Genomic DNA, 20,963 nt, shown 5'->3' on the forward strand with positions numbered 1-20,963 from the left:
GAGAGAGAGAGAGGGAGAGAGAGAGAGAGGGAGAGAGAGAGAGGAAGATAAAGTACCTAAGAAAGTGCTAGGCGTCTGCCAATTCGCCAGATTCAACGATCCGATAGACCAGAATCCGAAGAAATTGAACCAGCCCCATGTTCGGCGCTCGGGTGGTAAGGGGATTAAGTCGCGGTTGCTCCATGCGTCTGTTTGTTCGTGTTTGGATTCGTTACCCTTGAGGCGGAGGGATCCGGGGAGGGAGGTTATGCGGTCTTTTAAAGCCATAGTTTTTTTTTTGCTTTTTTATATATTCACGTTCCGATTATTTGGACATTGAGGGGCGGGAATGGGATAGATAAGATAGTGAGGGTTGAGTGGATGGGGCAGGAGGGTTGGAGAGGGAGAGGGAGAGGGAGAGGAGGGAGAGCTGAGGAGAAGGAAAGCTGAGCAGGGGATAGCTGAGTTGTATGTCCCTTTTTATTAAAGGCAAGAATGAAAGGTATAGGGTGGTTATCTTGCGGGACCGAGAGGGCTCGGCGCCGAGGCCCTTATGTAGTGGCGTCCCCCTACATACTCCAGCGGGGATGGGGGGAGGGTGGAGGAGATGGTGGGAGCACTATCTAGACAGCGGGCGGGCACGCGGCGACTAGCGCGATTGCGCGGGGAATGGCTGAGTGTCAAGAGTGTGGTTTGAGGACTAACGGAAAGCTTGTTTTTTCTCTGCTATCATATGATGTTTGCGTGATTTCGAGAGTTGGCGAGTATGTGTAGGCAGACGTAGAAGGAGAGTATGCAAGTTTGCAATAGTGATAGCTCGACTTTGCATTAATCAAGCGTATACGCCGCAGGAATGCTTGATACTACTCTAGAATGCAACCAATAGCCCAGGGGGGGTAATCCGAATCCTCAAGAAACCATATTAATATCCATGCTCGTTTATTCCCAGAAAAAGGCAAGACTGGGGGTTTGGAAGGAGCAGAGATAAGTTGATAATCGCTTCCGGAGTGCACGTGGCATTGGGTATCTGGGGGAAAAGGAGGGGTTCTTCTTATCCCAGCAATGTAGATGTAGTAAAAGATCGGCGGGTGGGGTTGGAGGGGCACAGGCGATACTTTGGCGAACAACCGTTTGGATACAGAGTAGCGACGGAGGAGATTGGTTGTGCGCAATGATGGCGAGTACCTAGAATTAAGTCTAATCAGTATCGATTTGGAGATGGTTTGGAGAGTGGAGAGGTGAATTGGAGATGTACGAGGGTGGGACGGCTGAAAGACGACCTTGTTTGTGCAGTCGAACACGAGCAAGGTGCGACTTCGGGGCTATGTTGCCAGGGTTGGCCTGCCCCGCCAACGCGAAATCCACATCTTATCAGATGGGAGCAGTGTCACGTCAGAAATGAAGTGACTTGACAGCATCCATTGTGGTTTTCCTAACATTTCAATTTTTTTCCGCTTTTCTCTCAAAAACGAGTCTTGCTATTGCCATGGCTGCGACGAAGAATCTGCGAATTGGTGTCGACGTTGGCGGGTGAGCTACGCCACAACGCAGAGAATAAAGCTGTATTGCGAAACTGACGGTTGCTTTGTAGTACGAATACAGATGGAGTTATCATTGATCCTACAAGGTCGAATGAGGAGGATCGTGGGATTGTTGCTTGGTAATATTTCTCCTCCTTTGTTACGCTCAGAGAAACAACTCGCTTTGCATCCCACCCCTATGCACTGGCCTCAGTATACGTACCTGAGTCAGGGCAGCCAATTCATTCCATGTAGGATAACATGAGAGCTCACAGATACCACTAGGCACAAGGCTCCAACGACAACGGATCCCAGCCATGGAATCGCCAATGCCATCACGACCATGTTCAAATCCGCGTCGGTGGACCCAGCATCCGTAGCCAGCGTGACAATAGGAACAACGCATTTTGTAAATGCGGTTGTGACTCGAGATCGAACACGCCTCTCCCGCGTTGCTGTCATCCGTCTCTGCGGCCCATTCAGTAAGCACGCACCACCCTGTGTTGACTGGCCCACCTCCCTGCGCAACATCATCCTTGGACACTACGCACTCCTCAAGGGCGGACTGGAAGTCGACGGCAGTCTGATTTCAGACATCAAAGAGGAGGAAATCGTCGAACAGTGTCGTATCATCAAAGAAAAAGGAATCAAAAGCATAGTCGTAAACGGCGTCTTCAGTCCCATCGACACAATTGACAAGCAAGAAGAACGCGCCTCGGAAATCATCAGACGCGAACTTGGCAACGACGTCGACATTGTGCTCAGCAAGACGGTCGCCAACCTCGGGTTCCTGGAGCGCGAAAATGCCGCGATACTGAATGCTTCGATTCTGAGTTTTGCAAGAAAGACAATCGCGTCGTTTCAGACGCCAGTCAAGAAATTGGGACTCAGCTGCCCTGTTTTCATCACGCAGAACGATGGCACGATACTCAGTGGTAAAGCAGCAAGTCAGTTGCCTATCCGCACGTTTTCTTCTGGACCGACGAACAGTATGCGCGGAGCGGCGTTTCTAATGGGAAAGCAAGAACAAGGAGAAGCTATGATGGTTGTTGATGTTGGTGGCACCACTACAGATGTGGGTCTACTACTTGCCAACGGCTTCCCCAGACAGCAAGCTGCATACTCTGAGCTATCGGGCGTGCGGATGAACTTTTCATATCCCGATGTCAAGAGTATCGGGTTGGGAGGTGGCAGTCTGGTGCGGAGAGTCGAAGGGAAAATGCAGGTAGGACCGGAATCTGTGGGCTACAAATTACCGGAAAAAGCACTTGTGTTTGGGGGCAGTGTTGCAACGGCGACTGATTACATTGTTGCAGCATCGTCTGATGTTGCTATTGGCGAGCCGGAAAAGGTGCGAGGGAAGCTTAAGGAGGAGGATGTACAGGCTTTCAAGACGGAGACGAAGCGCATGCTTGAGAGTATTATTGATACGATGAAGACGTCCCCGGAGGAAATTCCTGTTCTTTTAGTGGGTGGAGGTGCAGTCATAGCACCAGATGAACTCAAAGGTGCAAGCAGGGTGATCAAGCCTCGATGGTCGGGCGTAGCCAATGCAATTGGTGCTGCAATGGCACGCGTCAGTGCTGTCATCGACACTGTCAAGTCGACTGAAAAGCAGTCACAAAAGGAGCTTCTGGAGGAAATCTGTGTTGAAGCTAAGCAAAAGACGATTGAAGCAGGCGGCTCAGCGGATACAGTTGCAATTGTCGAAGTGGAAGATCTGCCACTGCAGTATGTGGCTAACAAGACACGCTTCATGGTTCGAGCTGCTGGCGACTTTGACTTTTCCCGTGCAGGCGACTTTTCAGACTTGGATGTGACTAAAGACGGAGAGGAGTCAGAAACTGGTCCGGAGGACGCCGGTGCTGCTATTGCTGCGCCTTCAACTGAAGAAAACACAGACGAAGCCGATGCTGTCACGGATGTCGACATCGATACGTACAAGCCCAACGTCAAGAACCGCGAGTGGTGGATCTCAGAAACAGATCTCGCATGGATCACAATCGGGTGCTACATCCTGGGTACCGGTGGTGGCGGATCCCCTTACTCAACTATGCTTCGAGTCCGAGGAATACTTCGCTCAGGCCACACAGTCTGCGTTGTCAACCCGGACGACCTAGCAGACGATGCTCTCGTAGGTAGCGGAGGCGGCGCTGGTAGTCCAACCGTCGGTATCGAAAAGCTCTCCGCAGACGAGTAAGTCTTTTAATTCCCTCCCACCAATTTAACAGTACCAAGTGGAAGGGAACAAAGGAAACTAACAACAACCCAGAATGATGGACGCCCAAAATACCCTCCGCACCCTCAACCCCAGCACCTCCGCCACGCACATCATCCCCCTCGAAATCGGCGGCTCAAACGGCCTCCAAGGCCTCGTCCTCGGCGCCTCCTCCAACATGAACGTCCCCTGCATCGACGGCGACTGGATGGGCCGCGCCTACCCCACAAAATGGCAAACCACGCCCGTCGTCTTCAACGAGCGCCCCATCATCTTCGCCCCGGTGGCCGTCGCCGACGGAAACGGAAACACGCTCTACATGCCCACCGCTGCCAGCGACCTCAAAGTCGAACAAGTGATTCGCGCGGCGCTGAGCCAGATGGGAAGTTCAGTGGGCACCGCCGATGCGCCAGTGAGCGGGGAGGAAACGAAGCGCTGGGCCGTCGAACACACAGTATCGCTTTCCTGGCGCATCGGCCGCGAAGTCGCACGCGCACGCAAGGAAAACCGCATCGATACCGTCGCCGAAAGCATCATTGAAGCCATCGGCGGCGCAGAAACCGGCCGCGTACTTTTCAAAGGCAAAATCGTAGGCGTAACCCGCAAACTCCACATGGGCCATGTATACGGCGAAGTCGTAATTCAAGGCACAACCCCCGACTTCCTCGGCAGCACCATCAAGATCCCCTTTAAAAACGAGAACATCGCCGCTTTCCGCATCCCCGAGACGGGGGACCGCGCGACGGGCGAGGAGCGAAACGAAGATGTGCTCGCCATTGTACCGGATCTTATTGCCGTCATTGATGCGCAGAATGGCGAGGCAATTGGCACCCCCGAGTACCGCTATGGACTCCTTGTTTCCGTGATTGCGGTCACGGCGAGTGAGCGGTGGACCAGCGAGCGCGGGATTGAAATTGGAGGACCCCAGGCGTTTGGCCTGGGACATTTAGAATATAAGCCCCTCGGCAGGTTTGTGAAGCCTATTAGCGTTATCGATGAGTATGATGCGAGGGCTGTAAAGGCTTAGAATCAAGTAACTTCCTTGTAAGTACATAGCATGTAGCAAAAACAAAAAACGCTTTATGGATTTTCTTTATTTTCTTGGTCTTTGGGTTCTAAGAAAGTAGATTAGGTGTGTAGGTAAGATTCATATCTTATGCAGTCTGGACTTGTCGTGCGCCGGGATACAACGGCAGAATGATTTTGACGGCGGCTTCGTAGCTTGTGAATAATATTCCGCCGCTAAACACAGTTCGACCGAGCCTCATCGTTGTGCCCTTCCAGAATCCACGGACGCCATAGTCGAGGAGAACGCTCTTGACGGCTTCGGCGGTACTCGTTCCCTTTGCGCTCTGCGACCGCGTCTTGATGACGTCAAAGGGCTGTGTGGAAAGCGTAGTCACGACACCGGCTACGGAGCCGTTTGCAAAGTTGACAGCAGTATTTTGCTCGATGTTTTTCTTTTTCTCGTAGTCTTTGAGGATGTTATACGTCCCTAGTCGGAACGCCGTCGCGGAGGCCTGTTTGAGCGTGGTACCAGCGAATCCGCGGTAGAGACCTAAAATTCCGTGCTCTTTCCAGATGGTCGCGGTGGCATGCAGACCGGAGCGGAAGCGCTTTTCGGTCCTGGCGTCGTCTATCAGGGCGGTTTTGATGCGCTCCGTTGGTGTCACTGCGGTTATGGATGCGACGACGCCGGCGGCCATGCCGGCGAGGAGGTTGCGCACGGGAGAAAGATTACCGGTTTCCGGATCCGCGAAGGATGCCTTGATTTGGTCGAAGAAGAGGAAGCGGACGCCATCTTTTCCGACGGAGCCCTGGGGTTATGTTGGTCTTGGTGATAACGTATGCAGGGAGTTTGTAACCACACGCCTTGTCGTCCATATAGAAAGAAGACATAGGGTTAATTAAAACCAGCAATTGCATCATACTCGATGCATTAAGCCAATAAAAAGAAAGAAGAAGAGAAACCAAACTTACAAACACCAGCGCTCCACACCCCTTGTACAGCGCCCTTATACCCTCATTCCGATATATCTGTGTAATGACCAAAAACGGGTTCCTGGGCGTCGGCACCCCCTTCTCAGCCCTCAACTGCACTCTTGTCTTTGCGAATTCGAGCGGATACTATAAGGACGGAAGAAAAAAAAGAGCACACAATGTAAGTCACGGGGCCATTTCGGAAGTTTAAAAAAACACAGTTTTTTTGGGGGGGTTGTTATTTACCGAGAGAAAGCCTTCGACACCGCCAGCAATACCACCGGCTGCGAGCGAAACTACCGCTGGTATATTGTCGTCCTGGTTTTCGAAGCGAAACAGTTAGTCCAAGTCAACTTGCTTGAAGCGTGTTGCAGCCAATAGGGGATGAGACTTGCATTGCCGCCGGAAACCATTTGTGTTGGTTGGTTGGTTGGAGGGAGTGGTATTTTTTTGGGCGTTTTTTTCTTTCTTGTCTAATTAGATGAATCTGCGCGGGTGATGGGTTTTGCGGGTTAGGAAAGAAATGCAAGGCCAAGGGAAAGGGAAAGGGAAATCCGGGCAACCGATTGGGCCTTGCGCTTAGCCGAATCGACGGGAATTCGGATGACGCAGCGGGCAGCGGCAATACCAAAGCGATATTTCCCGACGCGCGATAATTGGATTATCGCAAGTCGTTTCTCGATTTGGGAGGTTTCCAGAAGCACCAACGCTTACCTGAATGGTTCAACGTCAAATATGTCTTCTCTTCGTTTGCAATCCTGGAATGCGACTCATACAGAGCGCTTTTTCGAGCTGGAAACTATGTAGTGCAATTACGACTAACCAAAGCCCATGCATCACTCATCCATCGCAACTAAACTACTAAACCGATTATCCCTAGCCGCAGCATATGACTCCAAGTCCTCGTCCCCATCCTTACTATCGCTCTGATCCCGCACATCACGTCGCGACCTGCCCAATCCCTTCAAAACATCCTCGACATTCCACGCGATCCTCTCTGCGCCAATTCTGGCCCCGACCAAATTCGGCGCACCAGGCCCTAGGCGCAGTCCAGCAAGTCGCCCCGTAACAAAGAGCGGTACGTCATCGTTCCACATCATGTCCTCAGTTAAACAGGGCAGGCCGCCAACGTACTTGATAGGATGCTGTTTCTGGATCGTCTGCAGGAAAGGTATGGTGCGGATATCCGACTGAATGCCAGTAGCAAACACAATGTAGTCAACTGGTGGAAGACTAACTTGCGACGACGACGTCTCGCACGACCAAGTCTTGAAACAAGGGTCCCAAGATATCGATGCGAGTGTTGTATGCGTGTGTAGAGCAATCTTACCATTAGCAATGTGCGTGTCGAGAATCCGGCGGTACCGGGGTGTCATGCTGCCGCCGTTTCGAGCAACCATGATCATTTCCCATCGTTCTAAGAAAAAAGAAAAAAAGGAGACATGTTAGCCTCACAAACTTTCACACAATGTGGTGTCGGAAGCGTACCTTCGTCTGTGTCCGCAGTCCAAAACGCAGCTTGGTTGAAGTTCCGGAATTTGCCGACCCAGTCCAGGTCCATGTCAAAGTACTTTACCTTGAGCGGTCCACGCATCAGCATCCAAACTTTATTTACACCTCGCTTGAGGGCGAGGTCGGCTAGCTGAATGCTCGTTAGGCCGCCCCCAATGATAAGCAGGCTTGTGTTTTGCCGAGCCTGGATCTTGGCGGCGACATGTGGCGCAGGGAACTGCTTGATCTGCATGGCGTGAGAGAAACCTTCGTGTGGGCGTTCACTGGGTAGGCCGGGCACAGGGGGTAGCGATGGGGCGTTCCCAGGGCCAATGGCAAGAATGACTACGTGAGCGAAGCGGACGCCTTTGTCAGTTACCATGCGGAATATCATTCGGTCGTCTTCCGAACCATCATCCGATATAACACTATCGTGTTCAGTATCCGCAAACTTTGCTATCTCTCCGTATTCGATATCGGTCACGCTTTCTTGACGGATCATATCGCTGCCAAGGCGATACCGCCGCACCACCTCGCTGCAGTGTGCATGGAACAAATCCGTCTTTGGCGTAAAGTAGTCTTTTCGATCCCTCTCGTCCACATCTGGTGTCCCACCAAGAAACCTTCCTTGCTTAAGCTTCTTCTTTTTCTTATGCTTGCTGACTTCTTTGCCCGCAATATTGGGGAGAGCCATGATGTCCTTGTCCCTTTCTTGTTCGTATGTGTATGCGAGCAGCCCGTCTCGGTCAGCGGGATCGACGTGGAAGAACATTGGGCTGCGAAGGTAGTCGATGTGGAATGTTTTAAAGAGTCGCTTCCACTTGGACATCCAGTCTGCTCCATCAGCATCGAGAACTAGCATGTCTATTGCTTCTTCTGACGATTCCTGATGCTCGCATCCACAGTCAGAATTCGATGGTGTTGAAGGCGGCGTTGGCAACGAGTCCTTGTTCTTCCGATAGTTCTTGATGTTCATCTTTCGACCGTGCTTCTTTATCCAATGGTATCTCTGATGTTCATCATCGGTAAAGGTCGCGGATGGTGTATATTCGCGGAGACGTGCTGCAGCTGCTAGACCAGCTGGGCCAGCGCCGACAATCAGAACGTCGTGGATATGCATGGTATTGCGACCTACAGGTTTCCAGCAATCCAATGATTGGAAGAAGTATTGTTGATGAAGAGGTTCTGTAGATTATTAAAGAGCTCTCCGAGCTCATGTATCGCGTGAGTACCTATGTACCGTGATGGCTAGGGCTCCCCATCAGGCACGTCCATCACGGTGCTCCAAGGACAAGCACGACGCAACGACGAAGACACGAGACCACCAAGTAACAGGCCGGGGAGATCTTTACTCCTCCAGGTGAGTATCGAATTCTTGGCTTGTTTGCGGTCCTGCTGCAATTGGGGTCAACACGAAACTTGGCAAAGAGTGTATGTAAATAAGAATAATTTTTGTTAATAAGGTCATGGCATCATTCATACAGGGTGAAATGTTTCGGGGCTCTTATTTCGGTCCTCCATGCTGCGAGAGGTCCGCCAGCTCCCTGGGCCGCTCACGCTGGACGCCCGATGTGACTGCGCGTCCTCCATCTCAATGGCGCTTGTGATGAACTCCGGGTCGCGTTCTTCTTTTTGCTTGCCCAAGCCACCATTTATATCCTCTTGGCTCTCAGTCTTCCGGAAAATGTCCCTGAACCCTCGAGGTATCTGTTGTGGCGTCGGTTCAGACCAAGACGCGTCGGGACGTCGTACCGAGGGTGGCTGTGGCTGGGTGGTGGAGCGACCATAAGCATTCGAGGAATCGTACGTGTTGGAGCTCCAGTTGCGAAGGCCAAAGACGCGTTGGATAAGTGGGTAGGTCAGTGGAAGATTTGCACAGAGAATGGCAGTGTACGACTCTCGCAAATACCAGATTGTCCACTCGTTTCCAAAAGGATGTGTGAAGGAGTAGTACTTGTTGAGGGCAGCAGCGACAATGGTAAAAGTTCCAATGCAAAAGATTAGGCCCAAGATGATCTTGTTCTTCTTTGGCAAGCGCACTTTGAACAAAAGCGGCATGGGTATGCTGNTGATGATCAAATCGCTGGAAATATTGAACACGGCATTCGTGATGAGGTGGTTCGTTGCGGCGGAGCATTGTTCTGTAATAATAAGCGCCATACAACAGAGTTGCCTGCAATATGCTTACTTGAGCTTGGAGGGACTGCCCAGTACTGGTTGAACGGCCTGCACCACACACCAAGGTACAACACCTCCATGACAACAAACGACACGCCAACATAGACGGAAGTAGCAACAACAATCTTGTGTTGCGGCAAGACCAGAGTCATACGATTGTACATGATGAGGAGGCAGGCTTTGATGAGCCAGATTGTGAGGATCTGCATCTGTTCCACTACCAAGACCAGCTTGGAGCCATAAATACGAGTGTTGATCTCGGCTTGAGTATACTGCGAGATGTCGTCACCAGGCGGTATTAGGTTGCTGCTGGTTTTGGCGACCTGGTGCATGATGCTGATGAGCACCGTATCCGTGGCCTGGTTGTAGTTCAGCATCTCTAGTTGCTCAGCTCAGGAGCGCGGTTGACAAACCATGGCAACCAGAATCAAATAGTCGTCGAGTTGCAAAGACTTCCATGATCCCAGATGCAGCCTTCGCGAAATCAAGCGGACAATGACGACGAGCCAGCATATGCCGTAGAATATTCCCGCCTCTGGCTGGAGAATGGATGGCGACATGGGGTGCGAGATGGCGTCGCCAAAGCGCCGAAGTTGTCGCGGGCGCTGCAGTCTGAGCCGGGGGAGTGCGTAGGGCTAGCCGCACGGCGCAAATCGCTCTGGGCGCTTGTCTTGGGTGGATGGGAACGAGTGGGTATGTCTGCTATGTATATACTGCAGATGTTGTAGTAAAATCAGAAACTGGGTGGCGAAAGTCGCCACGAGGTGTTGGAAACGTCAGCCGTGGGTGGTGCACCAAGGTCTAGGTCAGCAAGCTGTGCGCTATCTCTTGACCCGTATATGGACTCAGCATGCAATCAGCGCTACTCGTTGACATGGGATTCTCTGCGATGATCAGGAAATAGGGTTGAGGGTGCTCTCGGAAGTTGCCTGGGGAAGTGTCGCTCTGGGGTAGGGTATCGGAGTGGGTTTGTCGCTCTCGAAGTCTGGGGGATTGGGCGCGGTGTCCTGAGTCGAAGAGACGGACGGATGGATGCAGTTGGCAAGGGATCGCTTAGAGAAAGAAGTCCCCCCGGACCCAAAAAGCCATGTGCTAAAGCACCGAACGAGTTGCAAGGGCCAAATTCGGTAGAGATGTGTGCTTGGGATGATCTGCACGAGGGGCCCGAGTCCAAAGCGGATGTTCACCGTTGGCACCAATGGGATCGTCAGTGGCGCTTGTCCGACAGCCTCGACCCAAAACTGAGGTCTCCAACAGCAGCTGGCGGCGGGGGAGCGGTTAGCCCTAAATACAAAGTAACTGGATAGCCCACGAGGAGCAAAGTCAAATACAAAATCGAGGGTGCAATGGTGGTGGTGATGATGGTGGTGCTTCTTCGGTGGTTCATGCGGCACTGCTTCGGTGGATCCTCGAAAAGGCAATGCAGGGCCCAGTTGTGGTCAAAAGCAGTCGAGGATGCGGAAGTGTAGTATGTATGTATGGGGTGAAGCCATCCCACCCCCGTGTTTATCTGGTGGCGTGTATCCTTGACTCGGGCGGCAGACGTTGGGGGAAGCTTTGGCGACGGCGTCTAGCTGTGACGACGAGCTTCACGGTTCAGACGGCACTGCCATCTGTCGCCTGAAGACGGCCCGCGGCCGTAAGCGGAACTAGCCTGGCGCCACCAAGCTGAACAGCTTTTGTGTATGGGCTAGTGAAATCGCATGAACAGAGCGCCAGACCTCTGCTACCCCAATCACCCCCTCCAAAACACGACAGGCTCCATGCTCAACATCGCCCGCGACTCGTGTTGCCATCAGATAATAACGCAGTTCCACTTATATTGCGCCCTCCCGCTTCATTCTCTCACATGCTTCTCGCTAAACAAGTCTACTACCACATGGCATTCCTCGGATACCACTACCAGTGACATTCCCTACTATTCCTCTCCGCATCCTCGGCTCCCGCACACAATTGAAGAGAAAAAATTACCCTAGTCGATTGCATATGACTGCACTCGACTCGACTGCATTACCCTATTCACATGTCTGACGTCAGCACAGTCCCCATGCTTTCGAAATTCATCGTGTGCAACGAGAACCCTTAGGCCTCCAGTGCACCACGCTAACACCACCTCCAATCCATCATCGGTAAAGCTACCTGATTTCTATACTTATCCCGACGCTCGCCACAAGTCGGGTTTGGCCTGCGCCAGAGAGGCGACTGCCGTGATACCGGATCAATTGCCATTTGAAGGACCAACCGTAGCCCTTTGTCAGTACCTGCGCCTTGCAGTAGCGTAGCTGCGAGGGGAGATCGGTCCCAATCGTAGGCCTTCTATTCTTCCAGAAGCTGTATAAGCTTTGGTGCCTGAAACCAAATTGGAGCCATCTTGCTGCCCACGGAGAAATCGCCCACCTATCAACATCTTCGTCCTTGATGCATCTGCGAGTGCACTTGACTAACAAAAACATGGTTGGGAAATTACAAAAATTCTCTTGCTATCTATCAAACACAATGACATTGCTACGCATGGACCCAGCCCTACCCTCCGTACCCTAAGCCTTTCCAGAAGGTCTCAATCTCTTGTGACACGTCTCTCTGAACCCTATTCTCCTCCCAGACGTCTCCGCTCTGATCTAGCATGCTCGTCCACTCTCGTATCGCTTCATCCTTCCTGCTGTGCCCCGCAAAATGCACCAAATAATCGCCTCTCCTGGCCTGGAACTGCTTTAACCCCTCCTCATCCTTTCGCTCCTCAAACATTTGTGCTGCACCCCCTTCGTATGCATTAAACCAATGCTGGGGTACATATCTTGTTTGACCCCTAAACTGTTCTGTACGAAGAACCTGCTCCATGGCGGATTGCTCGGTAAATGGGAGGTCGACCTCAGGCCTGTAGTGCCGGAAAGCAAGGATAGCGGTGAAGAGTTCGATCGCCCAACGGTTTACGCGAAGGAGGAACACCCCATTGTTGAGACCGTTCCAGTCTTCGGTTACGAGTAAGTGTGTCGTATTTGCTTGGGGTTTTCGCTCCTCATTTGGTTCGTCGTCACGAACCCACCACAAACCGTAGCGTCCCTTCTCGGGTGGAAGGAAGCTCGAGATGGGTCTGCATTGGTCGAGAATAAGAGTATCGCGGTCCACCCATTGAACCCATTCAAGACGTTCCTTCTCTGGTTTCATCATCTCGCGAAAGAGAAGGTCCAAGATGTAGGCTGGCTTGTTCCACAGATCGTCGACAATAGGGTCGCACATGACCCTGACTTCTGTTCCATGGACCAAAGAGTGGAACAAATGTGTTTGAAACGCCATTTGATAATGTTCCTTGACTTCACCAAAATGCGCAGTAACAATTCCGATGCGTGATCTCGCACTGGCGAAGGGTGAATACTTTCGGCACTTTGCGCGCTTAACCGTTGCTGCTCGAATGAACTCAGGCGGTACCTCTGGCAGACATTTCGAGGCACCATGAGCGAAAAACTGCGGGACTGGTCGGGATGGTGGTCGTGGGTATGGAACCGAGAAACCTTCCGCTGATCCACGAAACCAAAGGATGAACGGAGATCCGACGATCAAAAGACATAACCAAACAAAAAATTTACTAGTAAGCATCGCAGGAGATATTTACATGATTGTAGTGTAAGAAAAAGCGAAAGACAGAAAACAAGCAAGATAGTGATTGCTGAGTTTACACCCGGTAAGGTCCTGATATCACGTTTATGTGACGGCAGCCAAATTATAAAGAAACGATACGAAAGCCACCTCCCACCGCACTCCGCAGACGACAAGCAATCGACGCTGACGAGTACTGCGACGTAGACTTCTTGGACTCATTTCAGCCTCCGCTTCCAGCTGAGCGTTCCCGTCTCCTTGTTATCGCAAAAGATAACGGCTCGGCCATACTTGCATTGGCACACACAACCCAAGGGCTTGAGTATGTTTGCGTGCAGTGTACAGACTCCGACTGCCAATCTGCGCCATGTTACCAATACTAGCTTCTCACATCTTGTGTCTAGCGTCCAGACTGGGCGTAAGCCTCCAGTCACCGTGTAGTGCTTGTCGGACTTTGCGCATCGGACTTTGATCATTGCGATATCGGGATCGAGCAGCCCATGACAGATGTTGTATTTTCATTCAGGTAAAGCAACGGTACCAGTTGATGCATGATCATGGTGGGTTCAAAGAGTCTCCTCTGGATTGAGACATTCAGGGCATCGTCGCAAAAGCTAGCGCTACTTACATCCGTAATAGACCGAGAGGTATGTTTGGATAGACCTCATCACCGCGTGTTAGCACACTTGGCTTACTGGACTATATGTCTCCAATCAAACTGAGCACATGCCAACGCCAAGGTTGTCATTGTTTGAAATGTCAAGTGTGAAGTTATTGGCAGCTGTAAGGATCAGGGCCATCAGTTTGCCCTCCCCCAACCCATTACCCTACTCATCCTGCAAGACATACCTTAGCGAACGCATCATGTCCGAACACCGCGCCACCTAAAAATACACCCATAAGATATGCCATTGCGCACATGGCTTTCGCTGCGGCGCCGAAAATCCCCACGTGTGCGCGGACTTGATGCAGTGGCGCGCACCTGCCCACGAGCCACGCTCGGCAAGCTGCGCAACATGCTACATACACGAAACATGACAATGCCCGCACTACGCCTCAGCCCCAACTATTAAACATAAAGTAAGACAGCTTACCCCTGCATTGCTCCAACAGGATACACCCAGCGACGCCAAAAATTGGAATTGTATATACAGGCATGATGTCCTGCGTCGTCGCTGAGATCATGCAAGAATGTAGAAAATAGATAAGGGAAAGGAAGGTAGGACCAATGAGGTAACGGAAATAGTGGAAACTATACTTTCCTTTGAGGAAAAGAAAATCCTGTTTCCGTCACTGCGTTAACCGCTTGGACAAGTGGATATACTAATCCATGTTACTAAGCTATCCACCACGACATATTAATATTTTCGTTACGAGCCATAGTAAAACCCGTGATCATTTTCCATTTTAGGATATATCAGTCTTACATTAGTACCTGATAATTTATCTCCTACAACAAGCTGATTAGTGTATAAGTGACACTCGGTGCGTTGGAGTAGCATTGTAGGGTAAAGGCTGGTAGATGGGTACCCCATATCCCTCACTACTCCGAGGTATTGTGGGGATATAGGAGTGCTCGAACGGGCGTTGGGCAAGGTGAAGTGAGACTGAATTCGATGAGGTAGAGTTGGGCTCATGTTGTACCAAATCTCTACCCACTTGCCAACATTCCATCTTTTGACGTTGTTAGTAGTACCATAGCAGCCTAGTAGTCGGCACGTGCCTATTTACATCAACGTCACTTCTTCTCACTCCAAACCGCAACCCTAGATGCCATCTCCATCCCCCTCAAGCCCACAATGACAACTCATGGCGATGATTCCAGCGTCACAGGCAGAGAAGGCACACGCACACGCAACCGCATCTACCGCATAAAACCCCACATCCTGCCCTTCACCGAACACAGCAACACCCAATCCTTACTCCTCTTCGAAGGCAGAGAATCATGTCCCCTCCCACCTCTCTACACCTTCTCCCTCTACTTCACCCACAAAGCCGCAAACACCACCACCATCCACCCACTCGACCTCTTCACCGCCATCAGACGCGGCACCCCCCTCCAACACTACCCCTGCCCCTTCCGTCTAGAATTCTCTTTCCTATCCACCCCCTCCTCCCCTACCTCCGATGAAACTTGTATCTCGCACTACCACGCCGAAAAACAACATCAAGGCGACTACACTGCCCAACTCGCATCCCGGACGCCTGGATCTAGCCCGACGGGCTTACCTGGTTTTGTACCGAGTTACATCGACAATCCCTCCTACGAATTCTACCACGGTCTCTTATTCATATACCAAGGTGCGGGTTGGCGGACAGAAAAGGAAGCGGTGCGGTGTGATTCTTTCGATCCTATTTCTCAGGACGAGTATGATGGGGTTGGGGAGGAAGGGGAGGAGGAAGTGCTAGAGGGGGTTGAAATTGTGATGGGGGCGGTGAAGGAGGGGGATGAAGGGGGTGCGGGGAGGGCGGGTACGAGGATGTTTGAACGGGCGATGAGGAGGGCGGAGAATGAGACGGGTGAGGTGTGGCAGGAGGGGGTGGACGACATAGTAGGGGGTTTTTGATTTAATTTTCAGGGTTGTCCAGTGAATTACTCGATTATTTGGTTGTTGACTAAAAACTTTTCGAATTGTTCGAGGTGCGGGAAGAGATATTTTGTCGTTTTTATCCCAATTGTCATCTTCAGCTTCATCGAGTTAGTCTTGAGTAGAGATCTCTTAGTGCTGGGTTAAGGAGTCTCTCAAGTAGTTGCCGTTTGTGAGGGAGCTGATGGGATAATTAATCCATCTCGTTGGTACGTATTATTGGTTTCTTTGCTATATTGCTTACAAATACAATTGGAAAAATAGCTTGTAATTGTGTGCACGACATAAGCTGCACTTTTCTTAGCTACATTATGGGCTTCGTTCCGCAGGTCCCGCGCAAATTGGCGAGGCATGATCCTCACACTATGTTCGAAATCGGACGTATTGAATTTATCGAAGTCTGAGCCGAAAAGCCTCTGAAGTTCTTTGTCTTAGAAGGAGAGCAAGTAAATCTCCCCTAGTTTCAGACGCATTGGCAATCAGGTAGACAGAAGATGTTTTGATGTTGGTATTTTTATCCTCCAGCTCTACATTCGATGTTGCCCCTGATTTTGCAAGCTTCAGTCTCCACTCAGAATTGATGTCGCAGAGAAAGGTTATTTTGCCAGCGCCTGGGTCGCCCTCGATTCGTAGTAGCTGGCGATGATGGCCATCATAATTTTATTGGAGGTCAGTTGATTTTTGGTAAATCGAGCGATAGGAATCCTCCTGCAGGCCAAAAACACCGTTTAGATTCAAATAGAACTTGGGTAACAGGGGATCCATTCGAGTAGCCAGATCGAATATCATGAAGCAGACATTCATAGCTCTTCTTTTCAAACATTCATGCAAGTACGTCCTGTTTCGATGATAATCATTCTCGTATTAGGCCGAAAAGCCACTATGCTACAACACCACTATCCTAACCAGATCGAGCATAACCACTACCTCCAAGCGTAGCTATACCACCGGTATCACAATTGACCCAATATAATATTCTGCACACTAAGGACGGGCCCTCCAGTTTCCTTGGCATACTGCAGTGCCACTGAAAGCCTTGCCGAACAATTCCCGGTGGGTAGGAAGCCACCACCAATCCATCATGTATCCCGGGACATACGCGCCGCACCGATCATCCATCATCTTCGACATACGGTCCAGGTGCGAGCGCTCAAAGTAAAAGTAGTTTCCAGCTCCACCAGAGTTTTCGCAGGCGTACACGTAAACTCCGTTCTCATTGTATCCGAAGTACGCAGGCCAATCGTTCAACTGTCCAACGCCGATGGGTGTGTGGCTCAATCGCTCTCGCATGAGGTTCATGGCCCTGTCGGTTCCGGCTCGGTTCAGGGTGCCTGCCCAGCAGCCGTACTCCTCTGCGCGCTTGGCACGGCTCGGAACACTAGGAGCGGGTGTAGGTGTAAAGGTGATGTTCTCATTCGTGTCGAGGAAGTGGAGTGTAGAAGTTCCATCCGGGTTGTTGTAGCCCCCAAAGAAACCGTTGGGGAGATCTGGGATCTGAGGCTGTTCTTGGGTGTCTGGAAGAGCCAGGATACTGGTTGCCGTAGCAAGTGCCAGGAGGATAGAAGAAAAGGATCGCATGGTGCTGGAGTTTGCGGGATTGCAAATGAGACTAGATGATGAAGTTGCTGGCTGTAGAGATGAGTGGATAGTCAAAGTGAGTGCGCAAGAAGCTCTTTTTATATACAGAGAGCATCTTTGAAGCCTGCAACAATTAGGAGTTCAGATGTCTACAGAGTACAAGGGTTAGTCGTGAGCCAATGCAGATGTGCATGGGTGCATCGTGGACTCGGCGCAGATGTGTATGGTGTTCTGGCCCGTATCCTTAATTTAGCTCTATACCGTAGTCTTGATGAAGAAGTTCAATCTACACCATGTCTGTGACTGTATCCTGCGCAAACATCAACCGTGAGGTTGTAAACATCCTCTGTGCCAACCAGGATACGTCCCCGGCTCTAGCACAGCTATTGTTTAGGCGTGCGATCTAGATGGCAATCTAAAGAGGTATAGATAGTGGCTATAATTAGCTCAGTGCTCGTTATCCTGGGGATTTATGAATTCAAACAACGCTGCCAGGCTGGGCAAACCATATTTGCAGACACGGCCCCCATATTGAATATTCCTTGAACCAGTGTGTATATATGAGTTCTACGAAGCCAAGGCTCAGAAGAAGGTATGCCACCGAATACCAAGGGTCTCGGTGTCGTGAATGAAAGGACTAGTGGGTGGCCTTCACGCAAATGCAGGTGGCCTACACGCAGATGTATGTGGCCTACACATGCAGGGACTTCATTTACACCACGAAAAAGTGGTAAAATAAGGCCTGCCCAAGTACCAGGCTCTCTCAGAACTGGTGCAGCTACTTGCTAGCGCGCCAATCACAGTCTGCCAATGCGAACGGGTATCCAACATGCTAGGTTAAATGCAGCTAGTTCCATGCACCCAGAGTCCGAGTGGACGAATCGCAAAAGGCCCGCTCTATATTAACAGGGTTGAATTAGTATGCACGAAGAGAATACGGGGCCTGAGGCCTTGGTACTCCTGTAGATAGAAGGTGCAAGGCCCTGTACTTCCCGTCGCAACTCCTTTTCCTCACCAAGCTGGTGAACAGATAAAGATACAGTAAAGGTAGGCTTAATAAGACCTTGTCTCTATCATAGTTCTATCCACAGGTAATGTGACCCTACCCTACCCCTAACCTCGGTCCATACGAACCCAGCCACACCCTTACTATACCTCGTGTTAGAGAGTGCTGGCTGAGGGTGATCACGAAAGAGGATATTCCACCATGAATTCGCACAAAGGTAAGAAGCTTACAAGCTTCAGGGGTGGGGTGTGTATTATTAGGGGTATTGGCGGCGATGGATAGCTAGGGGCCTGTGTATGACTAGCGGTGTGTTCGCTTGTTAGGAAGTAAACAAGATACCGTCCGTCTACACACATAAATTCTGCCATAGCCAGAAAGAACTTCCATCGATTATGACAGCGACGAGCACTTTGCGCTCAATGCCATGTAGGACAATCACGAAAAGCATCAAAGGCTTCGCATGTGTGCTTAATCGATGCAAAACATGCAAAGACATGGGAAATGAAGTTGTAACTTCTGTGTTTAGCTAGTGGGCAGTCCTTATCGCTAATTCCCAGTACATATCTCTGCATGCAGCTTTCTTGTAGGAGGCTACTTTTGAGTCTTTGGCAATATATTCTCGCTGCAGTGAATAACTGATTGAATTTCAGCCCAACGTGAATATGCAACAACTGCAGCCCTTACTAGGCTAGCTAGAACACGCCAAGCAAGTCCCGTCTTACTTGGCATCTTAGTTATTACGAATCTATGATGAGTTTATCATATTTGAGGTTCGATAGCTGTCCACTGAGTGCTCCCGGAGACGGTCCACCCATGTTGAGCCGCAAAAAACTGTACATTGATAAGATGTTCAACTTGGTCAGCCTGCCCAAATCAATCTCATCCAAAGCCGGTCCCTTCACTGCCTGGGAAGGTAACTAATGGTAACGTGTTTCACCACCGAGTGGGCCACCTCTCTACACTGTTACACCTTCATAATAGAATTGCGCAACACCACTATAATCTTTCTTATTAAGCAGAATAGAATACTATTCTTTAGATGCGTCGCTATTCTTTATATCCTCTAATTCTACTTAGCATATACGGGAATTATGTCTAACTTAGCTATAACATCTATAGTGCTATTTACTACGTACTCTCTTCGTAGGCGTTATACCCTTATTACAGCTATTACCCTCTACCTTAGCTATTTAATTAGCTATCTTACTAACTATCTAGAATCTACCTAGCTATACATAGCGCCTCTTATAAGTTTTTTACTTTATTACTTTACTAATTATAGTTTTAAAGCGATTAAGTTTCTCGTGTATAAGCACTATATTATAAGCTATCTGTTAAGCTCTCTTACTTAACTACTATATCTACTCCTTAAGAGAAGTTATAAAAGACCTTTACTAGATTTATATATAGTTTTAAATAAGTATAGCTTCTGCCTCTATTTTACACGCGTTACGCAGCGTTTTTAGCTCCTAAGTAGTAGTCTCTTACGCTAGTAGAGTTAGCGTACGTAGTACGACGTTAAGCTATAATAAAATAATATAATAATTATATAGGATAAGCCCAGTATCTTAAAACTTTCTATAGATATTATCTAGTATAATAGCCTTATACTATGTCACGATACTCTAGATAGTAGAGGCTAGATTCCTGCCAGATCCCAGGCTGTACAGATTGTCGATCGTTTGAAGGCTTGTTGGTGTACGCGATGCAGCCCATTTAGAAATTCGACTTTGTTACAATCAATACAGCCTTCCCGTGTCGCTATTTCGATAGCGTTTCGATGGAGCTGTTTGTACGATTGAAATACGGCGACTTCAAGAGGGTATATATTGTTCCAGAGTTGATTGCTGCGCAATTGTCCTGGTTATGCACGGTGGCATGGCCAATGAGAATGTTCGAACTCGCAACAACGTCAAAGCTGTCAGTGTTGTGGGCGGTCTGATTGGGAGGCAAACTGTCACTATCTGAATTGTGGATAATCATGTAACTAACTGTGAAACTTTCGCAGTCGTTGATGCTTACAGCTTGAATGGGGGTGTTCTCAAGGTAGAGATGGTTGCTTGATTACTTACCAGCGAGATTGTGGCCAGCCAAGGATTTTAGCTTGGCTGGGACGGTTTTACTGCTGACTTTCCCGTTCTAGTAAATCTTTCCTTGGCCGACGAGCATGGCGCTTGCTTCACCGGTGACGAGACTATCTTTGCCACTGATGCTGAGAAGAGGGCCACCAAATCCTTTTGAAACGCCCTAGGTCGAGACCCCCCGGAAATTAACAGAGATCCCATCGGCGGGTCTAGAGAGATTAAGGGTAACGTCAGGCGGAATAGTGACGGCGTGGATGGTGATGGAAGAACATTCTGATAACTGATTGATTACCGCGCTGGGGTCTATCTTGCCCGTGAAAAGACAGGGGCTTCCGCGTTCAGCAACCGTAAGATCAAAATGATATGCAAAAGTAAGCTCCGTATTAGATTCTGCGGTCACGATTGTTGTGAGAACAGAGCAAAGGAGACTGACGCTCAAAGCAGGCATCGTAATGTATTGGGGGCGTTCACTTTGCTAAAAATTTCGAAGCGATGTTCGAGTATCTGACAGTTGCGATGTTATTAGTGTCTTGATCTTCTACGACATTTATACTAAAGCAGAAAACGTGCGGCCAATATAAGGCGGACACGAACTCACCACTCATCTCTATAATACGATACCGACCGTAAAAAAAGGCCTTCAAGTATCCGAGTAGTTATGTATTCACGCCGGTTCCATTGAGAAAGATGCTTTGTCTAACTAGGAGTAAACTCTCGAAAGTGTTAGGGTATCCGTGAGGTCTTAGT

The 20,963-nt window shown here is 49.9% G+C and overlaps 10 protein-coding genes across 10 annotated transcripts; 3 read left to right on the forward strand and 7 right to left on the reverse strand.

The window, feature by feature from the left end:
* Positions 1-57: 57 nt before the first annotated feature.
* Positions 58-267, reverse strand: COCVIDRAFT_65020 (hypothetical protein; the record flags this gene model as incomplete). The annotated part of the gene is made up of 1 exon (XM_014697735.1): positions 58-267. A coding segment is annotated over one exon (210 nt), but the record flags the coding sequence as incomplete, so codon positions are not given.
* A 1,198-nt stretch (positions 268-1,465) lies between these two features.
* Positions 1,466-4,744, forward strand: COCVIDRAFT_29516 (hypothetical protein; the record flags this gene model as incomplete). The annotated part of the gene is made up of 4 exons (XM_014697736.1): positions 1,466-1,509; positions 1,571-1,639; positions 1,785-3,695; positions 3,772-4,744. 4 exons carry the CDS (start codon positions 1,466-1,468, stop codon positions 4,742-4,744), a joined length of 2,997 nt encoding a protein of 998 aa, XP_014553222.1.
* Positions 4,745-4,871: 127 nt separating this feature from the next.
* On the reverse strand, positions 4,872-6,110 carry COCVIDRAFT_40709 (hypothetical protein; the record flags this gene model as incomplete). The annotated part of the gene is made up of 4 exons (XM_014697737.1): positions 4,872-5,534; positions 5,698-5,844; positions 5,944-6,015; positions 6,093-6,110. The coding sequence occupies 4 exons, from the start codon at positions 6,108-6,110 to the stop codon at positions 4,872-4,874; spliced, it is 900 nt and encodes a 299-aa protein (XP_014553223.1).
* Positions 6,111-6,533: 423 nt separating this feature from the next.
* On the reverse strand, positions 6,534-8,308 carry COCVIDRAFT_40710 (hypothetical protein; the record flags this gene model as incomplete). The annotated part of the gene is made up of 2 exons (XM_014697738.1): positions 6,534-7,114; positions 7,186-8,308. The coding sequence occupies 2 exons, from the start codon at positions 8,306-8,308 to the stop codon at positions 6,534-6,536; spliced, it is 1,704 nt and encodes a 567-aa protein (XP_014553224.1).
* Positions 8,309-8,664: 356 nt separating this feature from the next.
* Positions 8,665-9,926, reverse strand: COCVIDRAFT_18836 (hypothetical protein; the record flags this gene model as incomplete). Its single annotated transcript, XM_014697729.1, has 3 exons — positions 8,665-9,329; positions 9,377-9,725; positions 9,780-9,926. The coding sequence occupies 3 exons, from the start codon at positions 9,924-9,926 to the stop codon at positions 8,665-8,667; spliced, it is 1,161 nt and encodes a 386-aa protein (XP_014553215.1).
* Positions 9,927-10,346: 420 nt separating this feature from the next.
* Positions 10,347-10,673, forward strand: COCVIDRAFT_108264 (hypothetical protein; the record flags this gene model as incomplete). The annotated part of the gene is made up of 1 exon (XM_014697739.1): positions 10,347-10,673. A coding segment is annotated over one exon (327 nt), but the record flags the coding sequence as incomplete, so codon positions are not given.
* Positions 10,674-11,889: 1,216 nt separating this feature from the next.
* On the reverse strand, positions 11,890-13,436 carry COCVIDRAFT_108181 (glycosyltransferase family 34 protein; the record flags this gene model as incomplete). Its single annotated transcript, XM_014697740.1, has 2 exons — positions 11,890-12,828; positions 13,395-13,436. 2 exons carry the CDS (start codon positions 13,434-13,436, stop codon positions 11,890-11,892), a joined length of 981 nt encoding a protein of 326 aa, XP_014553226.1.
* Positions 13,437-14,759: 1,323 nt separating this feature from the next.
* COCVIDRAFT_18838 (hypothetical protein) lies at positions 14,760-15,527 on the forward strand (the record flags this gene model as incomplete). Its single annotated transcript, XM_014697730.1, has 1 exon — positions 14,760-15,527. The coding sequence occupies one exon, from the start codon at positions 14,760-14,762 to the stop codon at positions 15,525-15,527; it is 768 nt and encodes a 255-aa protein (XP_014553216.1).
* Positions 15,528-16,532: 1,005 nt separating this feature from the next.
* COCVIDRAFT_29521 (hypothetical protein) lies at positions 16,533-17,126 on the reverse strand (the record flags this gene model as incomplete). The annotated part of the gene is made up of 1 exon (XM_014697741.1): positions 16,533-17,126. The coding sequence occupies one exon, from the start codon at positions 17,124-17,126 to the stop codon at positions 16,533-16,535; it is 594 nt and encodes a 197-aa protein (XP_014553227.1).
* A 2,645-nt stretch (positions 17,127-19,771) lies between these two features.
* Positions 19,772-19,960, reverse strand: COCVIDRAFT_108158 (hypothetical protein; the record flags this gene model as incomplete). The annotated part of the gene is made up of 1 exon (XM_014697742.1): positions 19,772-19,960. A coding segment is annotated over one exon (189 nt), but the record flags the coding sequence as incomplete, so codon positions are not given.
* Positions 19,961-20,963: the final 1,003 nt, after the last annotated feature.

Source organism: Bipolaris victoriae, assembly GCF_000527765.1.
Source record: "Bipolaris victoriae FI3 unplaced genomic scaffold scaffold_91, whole genome shotgun sequence".
Taxonomy (NCBI): domain Eukaryota; kingdom Fungi; phylum Ascomycota; class Dothideomycetes; order Pleosporales; family Pleosporaceae; genus Bipolaris; species Bipolaris victoriae.